The sequence below is a fragment of the Genypterus blacodes genome, unplaced genomic scaffold (genome assembly GCF_046128005.1).
Source record: "Genypterus blacodes isolate CSIRO-AG114 ecotype Tasmania unplaced genomic scaffold, CSIRO-AGI_Gbla_v1 ptg000001l_1, whole genome shotgun sequence".
Taxonomy (NCBI): domain Eukaryota; kingdom Metazoa; phylum Chordata; class Actinopteri; order Ophidiiformes; family Ophidiidae; genus Genypterus; species Genypterus blacodes.
Window position 1 is genome coordinate 102,785 of NW_027466815.1, and position 22,278 is coordinate 125,062.

The 22,278-nt window shown below is 44.9% G+C and overlaps 1 protein-coding gene across 1 annotated transcript in view; it reads left to right on the forward strand.

Moving 5' to 3' along the window:
- Nucleotides 1-22,278, forward strand: part of fgf11a (fibroblast growth factor 11a) — a 44,508-nt gene that overhangs the window by 17,209 nt on the left and 5,021 nt on the right. Inside the window, exons 2-3 of the mRNA XM_076141335.1 lie at nucleotides 8,689-8,799; nucleotides 18,125-18,228. Coding sequence (XP_075997450.1) covers nucleotides 8,689-8,799; nucleotides 18,125-18,228 — 215 coding nt within the window. The remainder of the gene's footprint in view (nucleotides 1-8,688; nucleotides 8,800-18,124; nucleotides 18,229-22,278) is intronic.

The following is a 22,278-nucleotide window of genomic DNA, read 5'->3' on the forward strand; positions in this document are numbered from 1 at the left end:
CCTCACATAGACCCTATTTGTACTTCTATCATGTACACAGTAACACCTTTATTTAGTGTGATGTCGCGTCAGTAAGGACAGAAAAGCCCTGTTGTTGCCATTTCATGTCAGCTAGCAGCGTCCTATTCATTACAGGAGACAGTGGGATTATGGGAAATGACAGATTAATCAGATTTAAGAGAAGAACCGACAATACAAGATGTGTACAAGTACCAATATTCATTTAAAGTAGCTTTTTTTTCTTCTCCAAACATGTATTTTGAGCTAAATCGGATTCTCCCAGTATCACAGTGAAGCAACACAGCCAGTGAATATGATAAAGGGGACTTCCAGGTTCCATGACATTAAGACCTACACAAAGAAAGTGATTAGGTCATTTTAACAAGAAATAGGCAGAGAGTTTAAAGGTCATATTTATCTTTTCAGGCTTAAGAGGGTAGCGATGCTTTTTACCAACAGAAGACATGAATGTGTTTATAAAAAGCACATTGAGCATTATGATCACACGGGCACAGACAGTGACGTCATCATCAGACTCACTGTAATAATAGATATGATAGCCATGTGGTTGTAGTGTTCATACAAATTGATCCGTCCTCAACATATTAGTGAGTGTGGATCTGTGGATGTGATCCCACTGAAGGATTGAGCAAATTGTCTTCTTGGTGGTTTTGAAAGCGGCAACTAATTGTCGAGTCACTCTTCCCTCCAGCCCATTATGCAGATGGCACTGCACACACACACACACACACACACACACACACACACACACACACACACACACACACACACCGAACACACACACACGCCACACTATTCCATTTCTTTGTGAGCTTCAAAAACCCATTGTGTGTGTGTGTGTGTGTGTTTTGCCAGGAGACTTATTCAGGGGGGGAGCATCTCCGCCACTGTAGGCCTTACTGAGGTCAGAGGTCACTGATGCAGAAGCACACTGGCCCATTGCCAGGCTGCCTCTGACTCATTCATCTCTGTCAGAGCCTCAGCTATACACACAGACACACACAGACACACACAGACACACACAGACACACACACACAGTCATAAATAAATGTTGGTGTTTTCATTTGGATATGTCGGCTGTCATGTTGAGACGTGCACATACACACACACATACAGAAAGTGTGTATTGCATAAGCAGTTTCTCTCTCACACATACACACACACACATACACACAAAAAGAGCGGTTCTCAAAGCGTTTAAGTTCACCTGAACTCATTTGCCCTCAGATGTGAGACGACTGAGAGATAGTGTGACAGCAGCAGGTGGCACAACCTGTGTGTGTGTGCGTGTGTGTGTGTGCGTGTGCGTGTGCGTGTGCGTGTGCGTGTGCGTGTGCGTGTGCGTGTGTGTGTGCGTGTGTGTGTGTGTGTGTGTCAGCAGAGAGAAATAATATTTGTACAATATTTACTTCCTCCGCTTACTAAAGGCATGGCTGTAAGTTATGGTATGATAATGTGTGTTGAGTGCCATCGTGAGAGGTTCACAGACAGGGAATTGGCTTGTATTTTCCTGTAACGGCACCTTTGGGAATATTCCTCTCCATCTTTACGTGTAGCGTGTAGCAGGCGGCAAGAGGAGAAATATACCACGGCTATGACAACCTGGAAGATGGAAGATGTCTTTGAGCTTTTAACTGAGAAGGGGAGTTAGAGAGGGAGTGATGAAGAGAGAGAGAGAGAGAGGAGAGAAAAGGAGGAGAGGGACAGAGAGAGTGTGTGGGTGGAAAAGTTTGGTTCCTGGTCATTGACTACCTTCAGTGTTACAACAGCACAGTGGCTGCAGCTGATTGATCTATTCCCTCTCTTCCCATCCTTTTCTCCCTCTCCCTCCTTCCTTCCTTTCACTCCTAATGTCCTCCTCTCCTTCATTCTACACCCTCATTTCCTTCACACATCCTTATCTTTCCTCCTACATGTGTTTCTTCTCCCCTCCTGGTTTTCCCTGCTTCCTCCTCCACCCCAACCAGGTGTGTCGTCATAGTTACCCTGGACACAACCATGTCAGTCATCAGTCTCTGTACCTTTGTTACATCATCAGTATATCTTGCATCATTAAATCTTTCCACAATCCACCGCTTGTCCCTTGAAGACAGAATGTGTGACCTTCATCATTAGCAGGCTGCGTCCTCGTCTTCCTTTTCAGCGTTATTATACTCATTTCAAAGAGCCGTTTGTAAATGTTCAAAGGTTTATGACGCATGTGAATCCAAGATGGCAGCACCCATAGCATAATGAGATGAGGCAGCAATCCCCTTACCTGCACCTCAGCCTCCAACCGCCTGGGTTCACCTGATCTGATCAATGCTGCAGTGATGTCCCATGAAGGTAGAAACAGTTTTATGCACATTAAGACAAGAACAAACTAAATGGACATTGAATCTCACAGAACTTCATCCAAATTACTGGGAGAACTAAAAATGAAGTTGTTTGCCTTTTTGTCTGCCTTTGTTTTCTGTCAGACGTGGAAGTACGGTGCTTGGTAGTACGACTTCCTGCAGCTTGGCATTCTACAACTAATAATGTGGGTCTTTGAGAGAAAAACATCTTTGAAAGAAATAAACAACTTTGCAGCCCTCGGCGTCAATAATCACAGCATCGTTCTACTGACATCATGATGAGCAGCATCACTGTGAAAACTCCAAATAAACACACAAACGGCTGCTTATTAAGCCTTAACATAAGGCTGTAAACAAATCTGTTACAGAGACACATTTGCACTCAGTCTACACACTTCTGTCTGCACATTCAATCACATATTCAGCAACCCGAATTAAGAAAACACATCTATATGACAATAGTAAATAATGAAGTGCAGCTTAAACAGAAGAGATAGATAGAATATGAGAATATGGAAACATTGTACAACTTTTAATAGTTAGTAATTCTACAAACCTTGAATCTTTGGGAAAATTTCCTTTCCTTTATTTTACTTTCTCTCAAAGCTAAAAACAGCACATGGATTCAACCAAAGTAAGACGAAGGAAGTTCACATACAGTACTTGTAAATATTGAAACATAAGCAGGCATAATTAATTTAATAACACTAAAACGCTACAGCATTATTACTAAGAAATTAAATGAATTATTACTCATAATTAAATTCTGAGCCAAAAGGATACAGATCCAGCACATTGTTTTTGAACTCCTAATAAAAATCTGAGCAATAACAACAAGGTTCCAGCTCTTCATGCTTGGACGCGGAAGAATCCGAGCATAAACAACAGATAATATGAAACTGTGGCTTTAAAGTGTCGCACAGTCTGAAGGCATTTAATGAGGAAACGGGCTGTGCTGTAATGTGTGAGTTGTATAATATTGTATTCCCACTGTACACCTACAGTAAATCCCCATTATACTGCACCTTCACACTGATGCACATATGCAGGCTGTCCTCTCCTCCTCCTGCTCCTCCTCTTCCTCCTCAGATCCAGAGTCTCTCTTGCCTGGTTTGTGTGCTGGCATTGATCTCTCTGTAGGAATACAGAGCCTGACACTGAAATTAGATTTTCACAAATGTCAACTTGATCTTCTCTCACTAAGCAGCAAAGTTTTGTCTCCCCTGTAGCCGATCCTTCATCTTTTGGCAGGGCCAGGAAATAGAGCTTCCCGGGCCATTGGCTACCTCAACTCAAACAGTCATGGAGCTCAGATTCTGTTTGCTTTATGGTCGTATTGAGCAGTCATTGTTGATATTTCTTATTAATGACACTCTCGATTAACTAGCTTGATTTTAACACCAAATTTGTCCAAAATTGGATTGACGTTTGCGCAGTACAAACAGATTTGCACTTCATCACTTTCATCGCTATAGATTTCCCTTAAAGCTAAAGCTGGACTGCAGAGAGAGAGAGAGAGAGAGAAAACAGGGAGTTTGTTTTGGAGGTGTCCCGCCCCGTTTTCTCTCCCTGTCCTATGAGGGATGAGGCTGCTGGCAGTATGAAGATGATTGATGGTCCTTGTAAATATGGCCATTACCATATAGGCTCCCCCAGCCTTCATCCCCATTCTTCATTGTCAGACGGAGCCACAGAGAGCCCATAATTTTAAGCAATTTAGTTGCACACTTAAAGTGCATTGTGAAATATGAAAGCACAAGAACATGTGGCACTTTCCCTTTTTTGTTTTCACAATTTATTGTGGGGTTCCTTTCTATCCTCCTATTTGTTCAGGTTTGTGTACAGGATGTGTTATTGCATTTGTAGCTAATGTCTAGCGCGTTGCATTGGATGCAATAAACGCTGGGAGATGAATTTTTAGCAGTAGTAAAATCCATATGTCCATGGATTAATAGCTTTAGACCGGTGGTGAGAAAGATAATATTGGATCCGGTGGGGAGTAACAAGCTTATTAACTCCAGAGAAAGAACAGAAGCGTTTGTGGGATCAGTGTGTAGAGTGTGTGTGTTAAGTAGCAGAAACCAAGCAGGAATTCTCCCATAGTGTTGTGTTAGAACCATGTTCATTATACTATACCCACCTCTTTCCACTGGCTGAACATAAAGGATTTGGACATGAAATCATGCACTGAATATACAGAATGTGTTTTCCATTCATGCATGTCCAAGTATTACACAGGATTAACAAAGCAGGTGCAGGCAGAGACTTTTACTGCATTGAACAGGATGCAACTGTAAATCACTGCTGCTCTGCTGCTCTGCCTGGATGGGTAATTACTCCAAACATTCAACTGTGCTTTGTTTCCACCTGTCAGCCAGCACAAAGAGCATTCTGTCTGCCAGTTGAAGGAGAGTTTGGTGTTAGATTATGTCCATTCCCCTCCTCTGGATAGAACATCTGGGACAGTCAGCAGGTCTGCTGGTGGTTTGTCAGTTCTAACTTGTGTTGGCAAAGGAAACCACATTCATCCCCATAAGCGGGGCGTGGGATGTGAACATATTTGAGGACAGCATTGCTTGCTTAGATTTGCAGTCAGAGCAGTGGAATGCATGTTTCTCAACAGCTGTGGTTACCTTTGCTGCACTAGTTAGAACTGACCTTCAGGTGAATGCCAAAGCTTCCACTGAAGCAGCTTGTTACCTGGGTGACTGAGATGAAGTTTCACAGACTTTGTCTTTTGAATGTTTCGTCCATAGGTAGAGAATAAAAACATGAACACACACTGGTCCTCCTTAATCATCAGTCTCTGTGCCTGAATGTATCTTTCTCCTTCACCCAAGGAATCACAGCAAAGTGACGATGGAAAAAAGGACTGGTTGATAAACATAAATGTGAAAATCCATTGAACTTGATATGTCAGGTTTACACTCATGCTGCATCATGAAGCTGAAAAACTAAGCTTTTTTCTGAATCCTTGAAAAGTTAAAGATAAAGAATTGTATGTTACACTCAGAATCTACAGCCGTTCAGATAGATGTAGTGGAATAAAATGTACTGACATTCCACCCACTGCGGGTTGGTTAAAGAGATGATGAAGAAGAAAAGAATGTGTGAGGTGATGGAGGTAGAGAGAGAGGATGAATGAAAGCTAGAGAATGTCTAATAATATCAACATTTATCATTTTACTGCTTGTTTTTCATGTTGGGGTAGATTCTAATGTGAATTTAGCTTTTCCACCTTTCCAAAGCAAACTTCAGAGTTCAACCATGAATAGTTGTAATTTTTTGGTAAATGTTGGCCTCAGATTGGCTGCTTCAGTCCCAACATGTGAGTGTTGGCCTTCAAAAGCTCCCATTGGTCTGGGCTTAACAGACTGGTGTTGCCCTGGATCAGTGCTTCAACTCTGAACAGGAGAGGAGATTCCCTCAGTGCTTCAGGGGACCAGATCCATACCAGGGATTAAAGGTTTTCACTGTGTCAGAGCTGTGGTTGAGCTGTTTTCTCAGGGCCCATGATAGCAGTGCCCTCCCCTCGTATGTCTGATGCAGTCTTGATAAGTCTGAGTGGGTTCATATAGATGGGGAACAGTTTTAGAATGTTTTACTGTTGACAAAAAGCTTGCATAGGTTACTAAAACAGTCTCCATAAAGTAAGTACTTCAGTTTCACCTTAGAGAGGAAAATACTTAATATAATAGATTTTGTTCTCTGGTCTCTCAGCCTTTGTTGGAACCAGAGCACCAGGATTATACTTGAATGTTGTTTTTGAACAATGGAACAACTAAGGTGACTGTAAGAAGCTAGGGGTTTCCTTTGTGGCTACAGTTCCTTTGTAACTTACTGATTAGAATGGAAAACAGCAGACCGAATTCAATGACAACCTAGCAATGTTAGAGAAGAGGCCCTGGTGAAAAGTGAGCCTTGACGTAAACTACAAGAGAAACAATATTCATTTCTCACTCACCACTCGACCTGTACTGAACATTCTACAGTCTACTGTCTGATCTTTAAATGTCTCCTCTGCTTTACTCTGATCAGGTTACCCAGAATCCGAGCTCTGCTTTTTGAGGACACAGCATCATTACATTGAAAGTCAAGTTTTCCAATCTGGCAGTCTCTTGATACTTTAATACGCTGACCTACAGCAAGGCTACGTCGTAAAGAAACAAAGCTCTGTTGACTTAAGTTAAATACAGCAGAAACTTTTAAGTCTATCCACCACTGCAAAGTCACAGTCAAGTCAAAGATATAATGTCACAGATTACAAGGACTTTATTCTGAGCTGTATGTCATCATTCCTGTGTTTTCACTCACTGAGCCTGAATGGTTCGTTAAATCGTCCCATAGTAAAAGCCTCCGACCAACCTTTTATCCTTCCCTCTCTATGAATTCAAACTTTCAAAATCATATCAATAAAAAATTAAATAAAAAAAGGACTATAAATAATCAATAAATAGTCATGCAAATATGAGTCAAAATAGTCATTAAAGAAAATAAAGATGTACTTAATTTCAAGTATTTATGTTTCTTGGGACTGCAGAGGGTTGTGTTGTCTTCAATACCTGAGAACCTGCTGATCCTCTTCATACATGCATTTGTATGTGAGACGTGTTGGCCACGATGATGATGGTGGATAAGCTGTCTGTCATGTCCTCATTGCTTGTTTCCTTCCCTCCTCTCTTCCTCCACTTCACATGTCCTGGTGGGAACGAAGGAGAGGAGAAAAGAGAGAGAGATATTTTTGGAAACATACAAATTAGTCGAATTTGGGCTCTTTACTGAAAAAAACTTAGAATAAACACACAGATGTGTCTTTTGAACACGTTTTACACAGCCTCTGCCAAAGACCAAAAATAAATGATTAAATGCTTTTCTAATTTAAGTTTGGTTAAACATGACCACCTTATTACCCAAAGGGCTGAAGCAATCTCTGCATTTTAAGTGCTGACTAATGGAGTTCAGACGTCTTCAGGCTGCTGTCTTAAATTTCCTCTGCTTGTTCTTTGTGCTTACAACTCACAGCCAAGCTCACTATTGTTCTAGACACCTTCACCATGGGATTCCAAGTCAAAGAGGTTGTTGCTAAAATACTTAATAATTGAATGAATAATGTCCGTAGAAGCAGTAAAAAATGCATGTGGCATTTTCCAAGGATAGGTTAAGGATTTTGATGAAAAACACAAGTGCAAGGTGAAGATAAACTAAATGAGAGGGATACAGGTAATCGTGATCAAACTTCAAAATACTGTCACCTTGATTCCGTAACATAATTGTAGGCGCCATGAAAAAGCTTTGTTTGGTTATTTAAGTGACTTTGAAGGTGGCATGGTTGTTGATGCCAGACTGGCTGGTCTAAGTATTTCAGAAACTGCTGATCTACTGGGAAGTTCAGGCACAAGCATCTCTAGGGTTCACAGAGAATGGTCCGAAAAACAGAAGATAACTAGTGAATGGCAGTTATCTGTGCCAGGATGCCTTGTTGAGGCCAGAGGTCAGAGATGAAGGGCCGGATGGATGATAGAAAGGCAACAGTAACTCCAATAACAAATGATCTCATCTAACCTGTTTTGATTGTGTGTCGGACAAATGGAATCAGGCTCAGCCTCACCTCAGCCTCTCACACACTTTGAGTTTGAACCTGAAGTTGCTACAATAATATGAAATATGAAATACATGAAAAGTGAAAATGCTACACGTGTACAGTTCCACCTGTGTTTCATCGCTGTGTTCGGAAATAAATCTTCCCTCTATTCCCGTGTGTTTCTTGCTCACACACCACTGCTGTCAGCTGAGGGCCGACTGCCAGCTGCCTCCCTGCACGCCGCTGTCCTCATGCATATTTGATGCATTTCATTAAAGCTTGATGGTGGAAACACTTGGGCATGTTGACATTCACTTCGATCCACTATTTCATCTCCTCCGGCGGTTGGGAGTGTTCCAGTCCACTCAAATCATCAACACTGACACGTGGCTAGAGAAGGGAGACGGAAATACCTGATTGGCTCCTCCAATCAGAAATATTCTGATGCCTTCAAGTGCATTATGTAAATGGAGACAGTTGGTATTTGAGGGTAGACAGACAATAGGAGATTCTTCAGGCTTTCAGAATGCTGGTAAAGTTATTGTTTGTGTTCCTTGAGTTTGATCCATCCTTCACACTGATGATGAGCAGTAGTTCCCTTCACCAAAACATGTATTTGTGCAGCTACAGACAAATAAGCCTAAACCTTATTTGGTCTCTGGATGTGTACTGGGCCTGTGTCTGTATGTATGTTTGTGTGTATCTTCCCATATGTTAACATGTGTTTAACCCTGTGTTTTCTCACACAGAGCCCCAGCTAAAGGGCATTGTCACGCGGCTCTACTGCAGACACGGCTTCTACCTCCAGATGCTGCCGGATGGCACCATGGAAGGCACAAAGGACGAAAGCAGCTCCTTCTGTAAGTCAATGAACAGTCAGATACATGACGCACGCACACACACACACTCACACACACACACACACACACACACACACACACACACACACACACACACACACACACACACACACACACACACACACACACACGTTACCACCGTTACCTGTTTGATCCCCACCAGGAGCGATTCTGATGTGAATGTATGCAGACTTGACGAGGCGCTCTGGGTAAACCTGCCAACCTAATGGCATTTGTTCATGTTGTGTAATTCATCACTTCAGATCCTTGGCAGAGACATTTCACACACATTTCTGTTTTCAAGTATCCTGCACTTCACACACTCAGGGGTACATGAATGTGTTGTCCAGCGTGGATCAATCAGTCCAACATGACTCAGGAAGAAACATAGTTGTGATCTGGTGAGTTTGATTTACGTCTAGAGGGGCTAAAGGACCAAATGAAAGATACAGCTTAACGCCGATACAAGTGTCCCTAAATGAGCAACGAGCCAGTGGCTGTGTCGCGAGATAACAACAAGGACATGTTACTTAAGATAAAGCAATGACGCATTGTTGAGACAAAGAGTAGTGCTCTGGTGAGAAACATGTGAGTCCTTCAAGTCAGGCCACAAAGACAAGCATCTAACCATGATATGACAGACGTAGAGATTGCATGAGGGGATCATGGCCACTCAGAGTTACATGGTGTGTTAAGATATGGTCACAAGATAAGCCTAGCAATGTCAGATACATCCTGTCACAAGGAAAAAGGGACATTTTCTGTAACAGTCAAGTACAAAAGGTACAACCCCAGGGTTCTTTAAGAGGGAATGTCTCTTGCCTCTCCCAAGATCTCAAGATCATCATACACAACACACCTACACTCAACATCAGTGAACATGTTGAATCTGGAACATTCATCACAGTAAACAGTATCTGAAGGCCAACAGGGCTCATTTACACAGGAGTGTGTGTTGCATAACGGCTCCCTGGGGTGTCTCTGTATTAAACATCCTTCAGCAGAGGACAGTCTGTAAAACATTTGTGTTGCTTTGACTACAATGCTGTGATCTGGTCTGATGCTTTCCTGGGTGCGCTACATTCATGGAGGATTGGGACGGTGTGTGTGGGTTGGAGTCAGGGTTAGATCTGGATCTGATGAACAGAAAGCTGCTTTTCTATGGGAGCCACACTCGCTGCTTTGCTTATTGAGTTCCTACAATGCTCTAAACAAAGATACAAGCAGGCAGCCATCACCAAAGTGTGGCGTAGATGTTGCAGAATGGAAACACGCTCTGATCCAATCTATCACTAGCCTTGTTGAAATGTGTGTGTGAGCAAACATAATGATGCACCTCTCTGCAGTATCTGCTACAAAGAGCAGAACACGGCCAAATCAGAAGCAAATGGGATAAATAATGAAGAAAGCAACAATGATTCATATCTTAGACCTCTTGGCACAATCGCCCGAATGACTGAATAATTACCTGATTGATCAGAATTGTGTCTCTGTGCATCTCTGGAACAAATCACACACTCAGACAAGCATGCCTGTACGCTTTCCCATGCAAACATATGACAGAGCCAAAGCTGTACATCATTAAGGTAAACCATGATGTTATGAACACACAAACACAAACACACTCACACACACAGGAATGCCCTAAATCACACTCAGACCTCCAAACACTAAACCTCTTTACAAAGTACAGTTGACCCCTCCAGTTGTTTAAAGGACATCTCCCATTGATTGCAGCCACTTGTCCCTCTCCCCTTCTTCCCTTTCCTCCCTCTAGCTCTTCATCTCTCCCTCTCCTGCTCCATCCTCTTTCTTTTTCCTCCTGGCTCTGACAATTAAGTAGAGAGGCTCACAGTGGACTGCGGGCCCCTGGGTCTTGGCCCCGGGCCAGGCATATTACACACCGCAGGCTGCCACATGCCCCAGACATTTAATTGCTCATTTTACTATAGCTGTCCTGTCATATCGATCTCCATGCCTGCCCCACCAACACACTACCCCCCTTGACCTACACTCCTCACCTGGCTCTCAACAATCATGACCTGAGGAGACCTGGTGAAACAGGGCAGCAGTCAGGACCTCTGAGGGGCAGAAGGGAGCAGTGAGGTTATAGATCGCTGACTCCCTTCACCTCTCTTCGTTGGGAGCAGCTGTCCTCATCTCCTCATCTCAGCCTGGCAGCACCTGAGGGGGAAGGTGAGTTTAGGAAGAGAAAGTAAGGAGAGGGTTTTCCAGTCCTTCCAACTTCTAACAAGAGGGGGAAGCTGTGCCAAAGCTGAGGTTGTATTGTAGAAGAAAGTGGCAAAATGATTTGAAATGCAGAATAAGAGGATCAGAGCGGACAGGAGAAAGAGGAAGAGGACATGGTGAAACACACCACCGAAAACTGACTCAGCGAGACACGGTGGCTTGGCTGAGGAAGAGAGAGGAAGAGAGGCAGGATGAATTGAGCCAGGGGGAAAATACAAGGATGAGAAGGAGAGAGGTAGAGGAGAGGAGCAGCTGGCATGCAGATGATGACTCCTCCATCACGTTGTCTCCCTCCTCTGGTGGGAGGTCAGAGGTGCTCTCACCCCATCCTCCACCCTGCTCCTTTCTCCTTCCCTTGTTCTTGGCTCTTCCAGGCTGTTGTGTAACGGAGCTAGGAGGAGAATGAAGGGAGGAATCCTGTTCAGCTTTTTGTAACTTTACGAAATGCTTGATTCCACATTTGCACACGGCAGACAGGAAAGAATGTTGACTTGGCAACACAGAGGGTGATTCCACTCTGTGTGAGAGCTCCAGCATTCAAGAGGGGGGGAAATGTGAACAGCCAAAGTGAAATAGTGCCGCTCTTGCAGCTGAATGAAGTGCGTACAGGTAAAAGGGTACAAGAGGGAGATTGTGAGGATGTGAACTGAGTGTGAGGAATACTAAACCAGGATAGACTGAGACGAGGGAAAGAGTGATGGAGGAGACAGACAAAGCTGGAGGGTAAAATAGATTGAAAGATGAATGGACACGGCTAGAAAAGTATTGGTTTCGCAGGAAGAAGAATTGAAAGGGAACAAATGAGAAAGACAAAAGAGAGACGTATATAAAGCTAGAGACAAGGATAAATCAAAGGCAAGTAGTTCATAACGCACAGCAGAGAGCACACAGGGAAGAGAGGAGAAGGGAAAGACACATGGACTGAAAGGAGGACAGATGAAGGTTCAGAGGAATTAATTATTAGGAAAAAACGCCTCTGGGAAGAGGTAGAAGGTAAATAAGGAGAGAGAGTGAATGTAGTTGTCTTGTCATCAGAGTCATCAACCACCGGGGAAATCAGCCATGAAACGCAACGAGAAGTCATTAAGTCTCAAGTGAAGTCCTTAAACCTCATTTTTCCCTACACAAAGGAGAATCTGTGGGCAGACGGAGGCACTTTTCCATTTGCTGCCCATGCAAATCAACATCTTTATTCATGTAAATGCCATGTTGGTGATCCCAGTGGGATCCGGAAATTAATTTCAAATGAACAAAGAGTGGGATCCGCCCGCCTTCGCTGTGACGCTGGTTTCCGTCATTGGGACAGGGGCGGTCCTTATGACAACAATAGCAAAAAAAGCAGCACCAGTTAGAGATCTACAGTGCATGTGATCACATTATTGTTCACATGAGCACAGGGATGTAATGTAGCGTCCTGATGCTATCAGAGCACAGATCAGCTTGTTTCTAACACCCTGCACCATCATTCCCAGCTGGGAGAGGACGGTTGTCACTGTGCGCCTCATAGATAGGAAACATTGCAGTGTATTTATCTTCCCTTCACTGACTCTAAAGCAGTGATTATACATAATGTATGCACTTGCTTTCCTATCTTCCTGGCTGTTTGTTGGTTTAATGTGGGACCGTGTTAAATTATTTATTGCTTTTTGTCACTTTATGATGAATGTTCTCAGGCCCATCCGTCCACTTCCTCTACCTGTTTATCCTTTACTAACTTTCATCTTTGTTCATGAAATTCAACTCTGTGCCTCTCAACCCTGTCTTCTTCTTGGTTTGGCATAACAAAGCTCTGCAGCGTCTGAAAAACCACCCTCCTCTCCCTCATTCCCATCCCATTATGACTTCCTCCTTGTTTGTTTATTGTGTGGATGATCTCAAGCCTCAAATTGACGTGGAATTGATTTGTTAACAGCCCTGCTCCCCTCCCTCCTGCATCCATTCCCCCGCCCCTCTGCTCTCCTCTCTTTTCTCCCCCTTCAACCTTCCCTCTGTTTCTCCCTCAAAAGACTTTTGATTAATCTTGTGGCCTCCCCTGTGACTCGCTGAGCATCTATGGAAGAGAAAAAAGAAGAGAGATAAGAAAGAGAGAGAGAAAAATGAGTCAAACAGATAGATTGAGAGAGGGAGAGGGGGATAACAGTAACAAAAAGAGAGATGGGCCGCGATCCATGCGATAAGCAAAGCTCTTTTTGATTGAGTGTGTGTGAAAGGAAGCAAAATCTCTGTTTGGAAGGGGAGAGACAGACAGACAGACAGACAGACAGACAGACAGACAGACAGACAGACAGACAGACAGACAGACAGAGAAAAGTGAAGAGGAAACAATCAGTAATAAGAAAAGGTGAGAGGTAGGAAGTAAGAGGATTGCAGTAAAGTGTGCGTAGCGTCTGTAGAGTCATCGCCAACGCACTAAGTGTTGCTGTTATAGGGCGAAAGGGTGGCAATCAAGAAAGGGAGGGAAAGGAGGAGGTAAAGAACGAGGCAGGCGATGTGTGGCCGGCTCTATTTGTCATCCTGGCCATGGTCTTTGGTGACACCTTGTTCATTTGCGAAACCGGCTATTTGAGATGCAGAGATCGATCAAGCAAATAGAGGCCGGGTGCTGAAAGAAGGAAGGAAGGTGAGAGAAGAGGAAAGAGAGGGAGGGAGGGAGAGAGAGCGGGGTAGAAAGAAGAAGAAGAGAAAGTCTGTGGTTTCATTACATTTCCACCATTAACCTGTAGTGACCTGTATCACTGTAAAGACTGTTATGATGCATCGTCACATCATCTGAGATAAATATGGCATTTTTCAGTTTCTATGGTTCATTTGATGCAAAATGCAGCATCCAAATTGCTTACATCAAGGTTTTATCATGAACTGTTTAATCTCTAAATTTGTATTACGCTATAGCAGATTTCAAGGTTCTTCTTCAGATAACGTCTTTAATGGATTCTCCATCCCGTAGAAACTGATTTGGCTCATTATTATACAGCATTACACCCTTAACGCTCCCTTGATGAAGGCTTTCTAAATGTTTCTATTCTTCACAAGGACTCATTTGGAACAGGGAATGTGAAAGGTGGGAAATGCCACTTTGAGCTGCTGAAGGAGGGCGCTTAGCCACTCCAACACGACACATAAAGGACCTTCAGCAGCGGAGCAGGTTTACATGACAACCGCTCCACAAAGAAGGAAAATCTGCTACTCCAAAATTCCAATAATTTAAACACGTGAATTGAGTTTTGGTTGTCCTTGCACTCAGCACAGGCATGAGCAGTAACTATTGTATTTGTGACATTGATCTTTATTTGGCAGGTCGACACGGCACGCTGACATTCTTTCTTAGTGAACATTGTTTCAGATTCCATAAGGAATGTGAAAGCGAAGCAAAACTGCTCTGGTGTGCGTGCAGGGCGGAGTGGAAAAGAGTTTCTACTGCCTGAAAATCATCTTTGATGGTTTCATAACACACACTCACACAATGGTGTTTCCTCAGTTGTATTTTTTATACACAGATGTAATATTCTGTGTATCCAGCAGCCTGTGATCCTGTTACTGCTGATAGGGGAGAACAAAAGCACACACACAGCTCATTCACTGTAACACAACCAGACACTCAGCATTTAGAACATAAAATAAGTTCTCTGGTCATTACAGTGAAAGTGCTGATGGCTCTCATGTATGGACGTATCAACATTCCCTGTCACTTCAAATCCAATAGAGCTCTGCTGTGGTAAACAAACCAATAAGTATTGTTTTTTCCCACCCTGGGTTGTTGTTCTATCGCATGTGTCGGCATCGATTTTCTATCTGCATCTGATAATTGAACTTCCATCCACCACCTTGGCAGAACCTTTGATTGGAAATTGATCGGTCTAATCCGAGACTTCATTTTTCATCTGTGTAACACATTCCTCACTCTGACCGCACCGTCTCTTTTTTAATGCACAGGCAGTAAAAAAAATTCCCAAACGCCCCCAAACTGCATCTTTCACAGCTATGGGAAACTTTAAGTGTGCCAGCCGATGACCTTGAATAATAAATAAAATACATACAAAATACATTATTCATTGATGATTAATAATTGATCAAATTGGGCTGCTTCATTAAAAAGGACTACAAACAAGCGCACCTTTGAGCCAGGGACTTCCATGTGTTTGATTCAAGCCAAAGGGGAATCTGATTTATTGTGACACGTCTCACATCAATCTTATTACTGCCAATCAATCATGCATTTGCTGTTTAGCCGTGTTTTTGGAGTCCGTAAGGGAGTCTTGGCTTGGCAAAGTGTGTGAACCCCTAAGCTAAAAGTTCATCAAAGAAAGACCACATGACAAATATTCGCTAGTGAGAGTGTGATGTAATGAGAGTGTCCCACTTTAATCCCTGTCAGCCAGTGTAGGTCCCTCCACAGCCCAGTGTAGGTCCCTCCACAGCCCGGTGTAGGTCCCTCCACAGCCCGGTGTAGGTCCCTCCACAGCCCGGTGTAGGTCCCTCCACAGCCCAGTGTAGGTCCCTCCACAGCCCGGTGTAGGTCCCCCCACAGCCCGGTGTAGGTCCCTCCACAGCCCGGTGTAGGTCCCTCCACAGCCCGGTGTAGGTCCCTCCACAGCCCGGTGTAGGTCCCTCCACAGCCCGGTGTAGGTCCCTCCACAGCCCGGTGTAGGTCCCTCCACAGCCCGGTGTAGGTCCCCCCACAGCCCGGTGTAGGTCCACCCACAGCCCAGTGTAGGTCCCTCCACAGCCCAGTGTAGGTCCCTCCACGGCCCGGTGTAGGTCCCTCCACAGCCCGGTGTAGGTCCCTCCACAGCCCGGTGTAGGTCCACTCACAGCCCAGTGTAGGTCCATCCACAGCCCAGTGTAGGTCCATCCACAGCCCGGTGTAGGTCCCTCCACAGCCCGGTGTAGGTCCCTCCACAGCCCGGTGTAGGTCCCTCCACAGCCCGGTGTAGGTCCCTCCACAGCCCGGTGTAGGTCCACCCACAGCCCTGTGTAGGTCCCTCCACAGCCCGGTGTAGGTCCATTCACAGCCCAGTGTAGGTCCCTCCACAGCCCGGTGTAGGTCCATTCACAGCCCAGTGTAGGTCCCTCCACAGCCCGGTGTAGGTCCATTCACAGCCCGGTGTAGGTCCCTCCACAGCCCGGTGTAGGTCCCTCCACAGCCCGGTGTAGGTCCCTCCACAGCCCAGTGTAGGTCCCTCCACAGCCCGGTGTAGGTCCACCCACAGCCCGGTGTAGGTCCCTCCACAGCCCGGTGTAGGTCCATTCACAGCCCAGTGTAGGTCCACCCACAGCCCGGTGTAGGTCCATTCACAGCCCAGTGTAGGTCCCTCCACAGCCCGGTGTAGGTCCCCCCACAGCCCGGTGTAGGTCCACCCACAGCCCAGTGTAGGTCCCTCCACAGCCCGGTGTAGGTCCATCCACAGCCCAGTGTAGGTCCACCCACAGCCCAGTGTAGGTCCCTCCACAGCCCGGTGTAGGTCCCTCCACAGCCCGGTGTAGGTCCACCCACAGCCCGGTGTAGGTCCCTCCACAGCCCAGTGTAGGTCCATCCACAGCCCGGTGTAGGTCCATTCACAGCCCGGTGTAGGTCCATCCACAGCCCAGTGTAGGTCCATCCACAGCCCAGTGTAGGTCCCTCCACAGCCCGGTGTAGGTCCCTCCACAGCCCGGTGTAGGTCCCTCCACAGCCCAGTGTAGGTCCATCCACAGCCCAGTGTAGGTCCCTCCACAGCCCAGTGTAGGTCCATCCACAGCCCAGTGTAGGTCCATCCACAGCCCAGTGTAGGTCCATCCACAGCCCAGTGTAGGTCCATCCACAGCCCGGTGTAGGTCCATCCACAGCCCAGTGTAGGTCCATCCACAGCCCGGTGTAGGTCCATCCACAGCCTGTCCTCAAAGTTTTCTAAAATGTGTCTATTTTCTCCCTGGCTCCGTTTATTTCCTTGATCCACTCAGACTCTTCCGGAGCGTTTAATGTCCCGGTTGCACTGAGTTGCTCTGACAGCATGGACCACTGGCAGCTGGAGGCCATTTGATTAATATTACTCAAGTTAGCATGTCAGGTCCTACAGGGCTCCGTGTTAGAGGTCACCCATGGGACAAAGATCTGAGCAGGATACACACAGATAAACTCACACACACTTTCAAGCACGAGCATAAACATACACTTGCACATGCTAAACCCATAATGTAGGAAAATTCATAATGCATGAATTCCTGCTGTAGACTTCTGTACATGCCTGATTACTTTTACTTCAGCAGTTTGGAGGTACTTGTACTTACAAACTATCATGAAACATTAATACAGAATTATAAACACACTTTAATGTTGTGTTAAATAAGCGTCAAATTGAAAAAGTTTGCATCCTATAATTTCCTTTTGCTTTCCCTGCTGACAAATCCAGAGTAAGGATCAGTGATGGGCAAATATTGATCAATAACGCCAGCTTATACGTCAGGTTTGAGCTATTTCATTTCAACTTTCATAAAAAGAAAGAAAGAAGGTTAATAGATGAAGATTTCCGCTCTGATACTACTGAATTTTACTATTATGTACTTATTTAACAAGAATTACTTTCATTCTAAGTGAAGCAAAAGATTCCAACACACACACACACACACACACACATGCGCGCGCACACACACACACACACACACACACACACACACACACACACACACACACACACACACACGCACTGCTGCTCCAGTGGACAGGCTGAAGGTAGTTCATATGGAGAGGTATGCACATAAGAAATCCAAGGTTCCACAGGCGGCGGCTCAGTGAAGTGAATTAGAAAGGGCTGTTTCCTGTGTCCACATGCACCAAATGCATTCTAATGTACTGTATACTTAAAGCTCTTAAAGCCTAAAGTTATGCATATTTGCCCGACCTCACGTGTTTCCCTCCCTCCCTTCCTCCCTCCTAATCCCTGCTTCAAATATAAACTTTACCTTGCAGCCAGGATGTTAATGCATTGTCAAGTCTATGAACCTTTAAGGGAATAAAAAGTTGCTCTAACACCTCCTCCTCCCACTGTCTCCCCTCCTCCTCCTCCTCTTCCTCCTCTACCCCACTCTGTCTTTGCAGTGCAGTTCAACTTGATTCCTGTGGGGCTCAGGATCGTGGCTATCCAGAGCACCAAGACAGGTCTCTACGTTGCCATGAACAGCGAGGGCTACCTCTACACTTCGGTATGGTAAATATTTGGTCATCACTTAAAGCTATAATTGGCTAATAGATGTGGTTGATGTGGACTGGTTGTGTGTGTGCTTGTGGTCTGAACAGTGTGTTGAAATCTGCTGCTCCTAGAGTTTGTTTCAAAGTATAGTAAGATCGAAGTAGGTCCTTAGTTATGCTTGGCCAAAGATCATTATTTTAAAGTTGATCCAATCATTCTGGGAGGGACTTCAAGAGGCAAGGGATCAGTCTTTGGAAGATAATATACAGTAATATAAAACTTTATTATAGTATGGTAAGTGACTCAGAAGTGTGTGTGCTCTACTGCTTCCACTGTGCCGATGCATTGTGGGTGCCTGCCTTCATGAAACAGTTTACCATTTTCCCATTCTCAGTCACGAGATGACAAGATACAACTTGTAAATTACCTCTTTCAATGCTTCCAGAGTGTTTTTGGTATTGATGTAGAGAAAAGAGTGGAGCCACAGAGCTGTAGGGGCGGATGGAAGGACAAAGGGATGGATCAGAGTGCACTCTATCAGGAAGCACAGGAAGGCTCTTTTTTCAGCTGCTTGGTGTGCTGGCAAAGTGTGTGAGAGCTTGTTTGAAGTGCAGTACGCTCACTTCACAGTTCAAACAGAACACTGCCTGCATGAATACTGCCACAGACAAGGGTGACTCAGGATTTCAGTGCACTACCCCTTTGTGACTATTATGTAAAAATCGCACATACACACACACACACACACACACACACACACACACACACACCGACACACTACTATTCTGCGGCTGTTCTTTTCATACTGCATTGATAAGCAGTATGTAATCATTACTACCTATCTATGCATAAGTAAGAATATGAAATCACCTTCGAAATATCCATAATTGCTCAATTGTCTCAAATATTTTTAGTATACATTCATGAAGAATTTTAAACATATTGACCTTAATGTTTTTAATACTTAAGAATACCAACAACACTGAAATTGCAACTTTAAACAAACAAATACAGAAACGTCAGTTTGTTCACAGTAAGTAACACTAAGGTCTTTGCAGAGGTGTTCTCTCTAGTGACAGTGGCTTTCATTCTTACAGGGAAGGATTTCCTCTTTGTAAAGACAATAACTACCCCCCAACCCCATCCGTTAAGTGCTACAGTGCCACTCAGTGGACAGTCAGGGTTGTTGTTGCTCTACCTGTGTGCCCTGAATAAACATTTACACAATTAGAGAATGACTTGTAAATGTAGGAGACACCTATCCGTCCCGTTTATCCGTGACTTTCTACCCCTTTTCTCTGCCAAATGTTAGGCAGGTCTTAAAGGACACTACCTGACCTTCTCATTCATGCAATGTAAACACATTCCTGTTGTGTATTCATACACCAAACAGCTGTGTGCATCTGTATGCAAAACGGAGGCTCTGCAAAGTCCTTGGGAGTGGGTGGGGTGCCAGTGCAGGAGGGACGGGTTGATTGACAGGACTGGCTGCATCTTACCCCTAGTAATGATTGTTCTCTTCGAGCGGAGGACGAGCGGAGGCTGGATGTCATTAGTTGTGTTATACTGTAGTTGGTTATATACTATGGGATTATAGAATAGTCATACTGGTATTTTACGTCTCTCTCTCTTACTCACTCTCTCTGCTCTTTCTTTCTCTCTCTCTCTACTCTCTCTTTCTCTCTAGACCCACCCAGTCAAGGCAGATGGCCGGTCTGTTCTGCTTGAGGTTTCTTCCCATTAAAGGGAACTTTTTCCTTGCTGCTGTTGCCAAGTGGTTGCTCATGGGGAGATGTTAGGTCTCTTAAAATGCTGAAATGTGAAAAGTGCCTTGAGATAACTTTGAGTCGATCTGTCGCTGTATAGAAAATGTTACATTGAATTGAAATGTGTTTTCTGATGCATATTTTATGCAAGAACATTGAAAGTGTGCACCGTAGCTCCTGATGTAGTGACTCCTCCTGTCCTGTCCTTCCACAGATGTATGCAGTGGTCCTGGAGCACGTTTAGACGTTGCACAGCAGAGGTTAATGGCGTTGGGTTGGGGGGGACTTCTTGTCATGGCTCAATTGTCTGAGGAGCTGTGACACCTGTGTGTGTACCTGTGGCACCTCCGGAAAATTGCTTTCTGATAAAAATAGTGTTCAGCCGCAGCCCTGGCCCACTTTATTAGCTGTGTGTTCTGGAAAGGCGGGGGTGGTGGGGAGTTGGGGGGGGGGGGGGGGGGGGTTGACTTGACGGTTTGAGAAATGGACAAAGGCACACACACGCACACAATCACAGCAAAGAATGAACCTTGGGAATCCCGGGTGCAATTAAGCCCCACAAACACACATGTTCAGCCAGGTATAAACAATCTGACAGAGGCAGGCAGACATAATTGGGCCGGACTCTCAGACTCAGGACCGACTCTGGCCAAAGCCTCTGCTGCAGACAGAACAAAGTTGGGCTAAGTAAAACTTTCCTCTGCCAGATGACATTGTGAATCACTTAGAGGATAAACTTACACAGCTCTGTGACCCAATATTGGGAATTTCCAGTGGGGAGGAAGATGGGAAGAAATGAAGGCAATAAAAAGACAGTATGCCCTGAAAACTGCATGTTTCTATCATCAGACTGGGAACGATACAAGCAGCCAGAACTCTGGAGTTCACAGGAAACAGCACTCTGACAAGGAGATGCAGTTTGATGCAGGTCTGAAGGGGCTGCCTCTCATTCCAGTCAAATCCTGTGTCTCCCTTCTGGTCTTGCGCTTGATTTCTCTCCCTACTTTCACTCCCATCTCCATCTTTTGTTCTCTCCCCTTCCTGCCTGTTCTCTGCGCCATTTGTGTCCTCCTCTAAGCTCTCCACTGGGGACTCCTTTAGAGATGCAGGGGAGGCACGGGCTGCTAAATAGGGATAACCTCTGTGCACCCACCCAGGAGAGGAGGAAAAGTGTGACAGGAAGGAAAGAGTGCAGAGAGAGACGGAATGAAAACAGAGAGCAGAAACAGGGGGGGGAGTGATGCAGCTTCATCCAGAGCTGTATTTCACATTCTGATCAGTAATAACAACAATAACAGTGTGTGGATGTGAGATGTAGATGAATTTGGTATCAGTAAAGGCGTTTGCATTCACTTTATAAATTTCATGCTGTGGCTTTTTGCTTGCATGTCTTAGAAAAGTACTTAATTGGGATGGATGAATGTTTGGAGGTACAGAAAGTTCCCACATCCATCATCACACTGTGGTGTGTGTGTGTGTGTGTGTGTGTGTGTGTGTGTGTGTGTGTGTGTGTGAGAATCTGGCAATTAGTCAATTCCTCTCAAAATAAGCCTTCATTAAACTCTCCCGTTGACCTGAGAAGACCACTCTATTACACACACACACACACACAGCTGACCTTCCACTCCCTCCCAAGGTATCAGAAACCACTTTTCTCTATTTCTTTTAGTCAGCACTCCTGTTTCCTTTCCTCTGTTCTCCTTCCTCTCTCTCACCCTTCCTCCCCCCTCCTGAGAAGCCACACGATGACACATGTGGCCTCGAGGAAGGAGCCAGGGAGGGAGAGAAAGTGGGGGATAGAAAGAGAGGTGAAGGATGAAGGAAGAGTGGGAGGAAATGACACAGGAGGGGATGAAGACGGGGGAGTAAGAGGGGTGATACGTAAGACAGGTTCTCTGTGGTTATCTTTGGAAAATCCCCAAACGTGCTGCGAGGGTCAAGCAGTCAAGGTGAGAAGCAGAGGACATCCCCCCTCCCTGTCTGCTTCTTACCCTCGTGCATCCATCTGCACTCTCTCCAGCTGTTCTTATCACACATCACACCCATTGTGTTTGTGTGTGTTTCTGCTTCCATACGTTTGGAGAGAGAGAGAGAGAGAGAGAGAGAGAGAGAGAGAGAGAGAGAGAGAGAGAGAGAGAGAGAGAGAGAACCCTATCTGCCTGAAGTGCTAAAAACTTCTTCCTCTCTTCGCTTCACTGAGCGTGTACAGGTTTTTAATTTTTTTTATGGGTCTCAAATATAAATGATGGCTATAAACAAACACTCCAAAAAACGATAAAGGGGACTTCAAGGTTCTG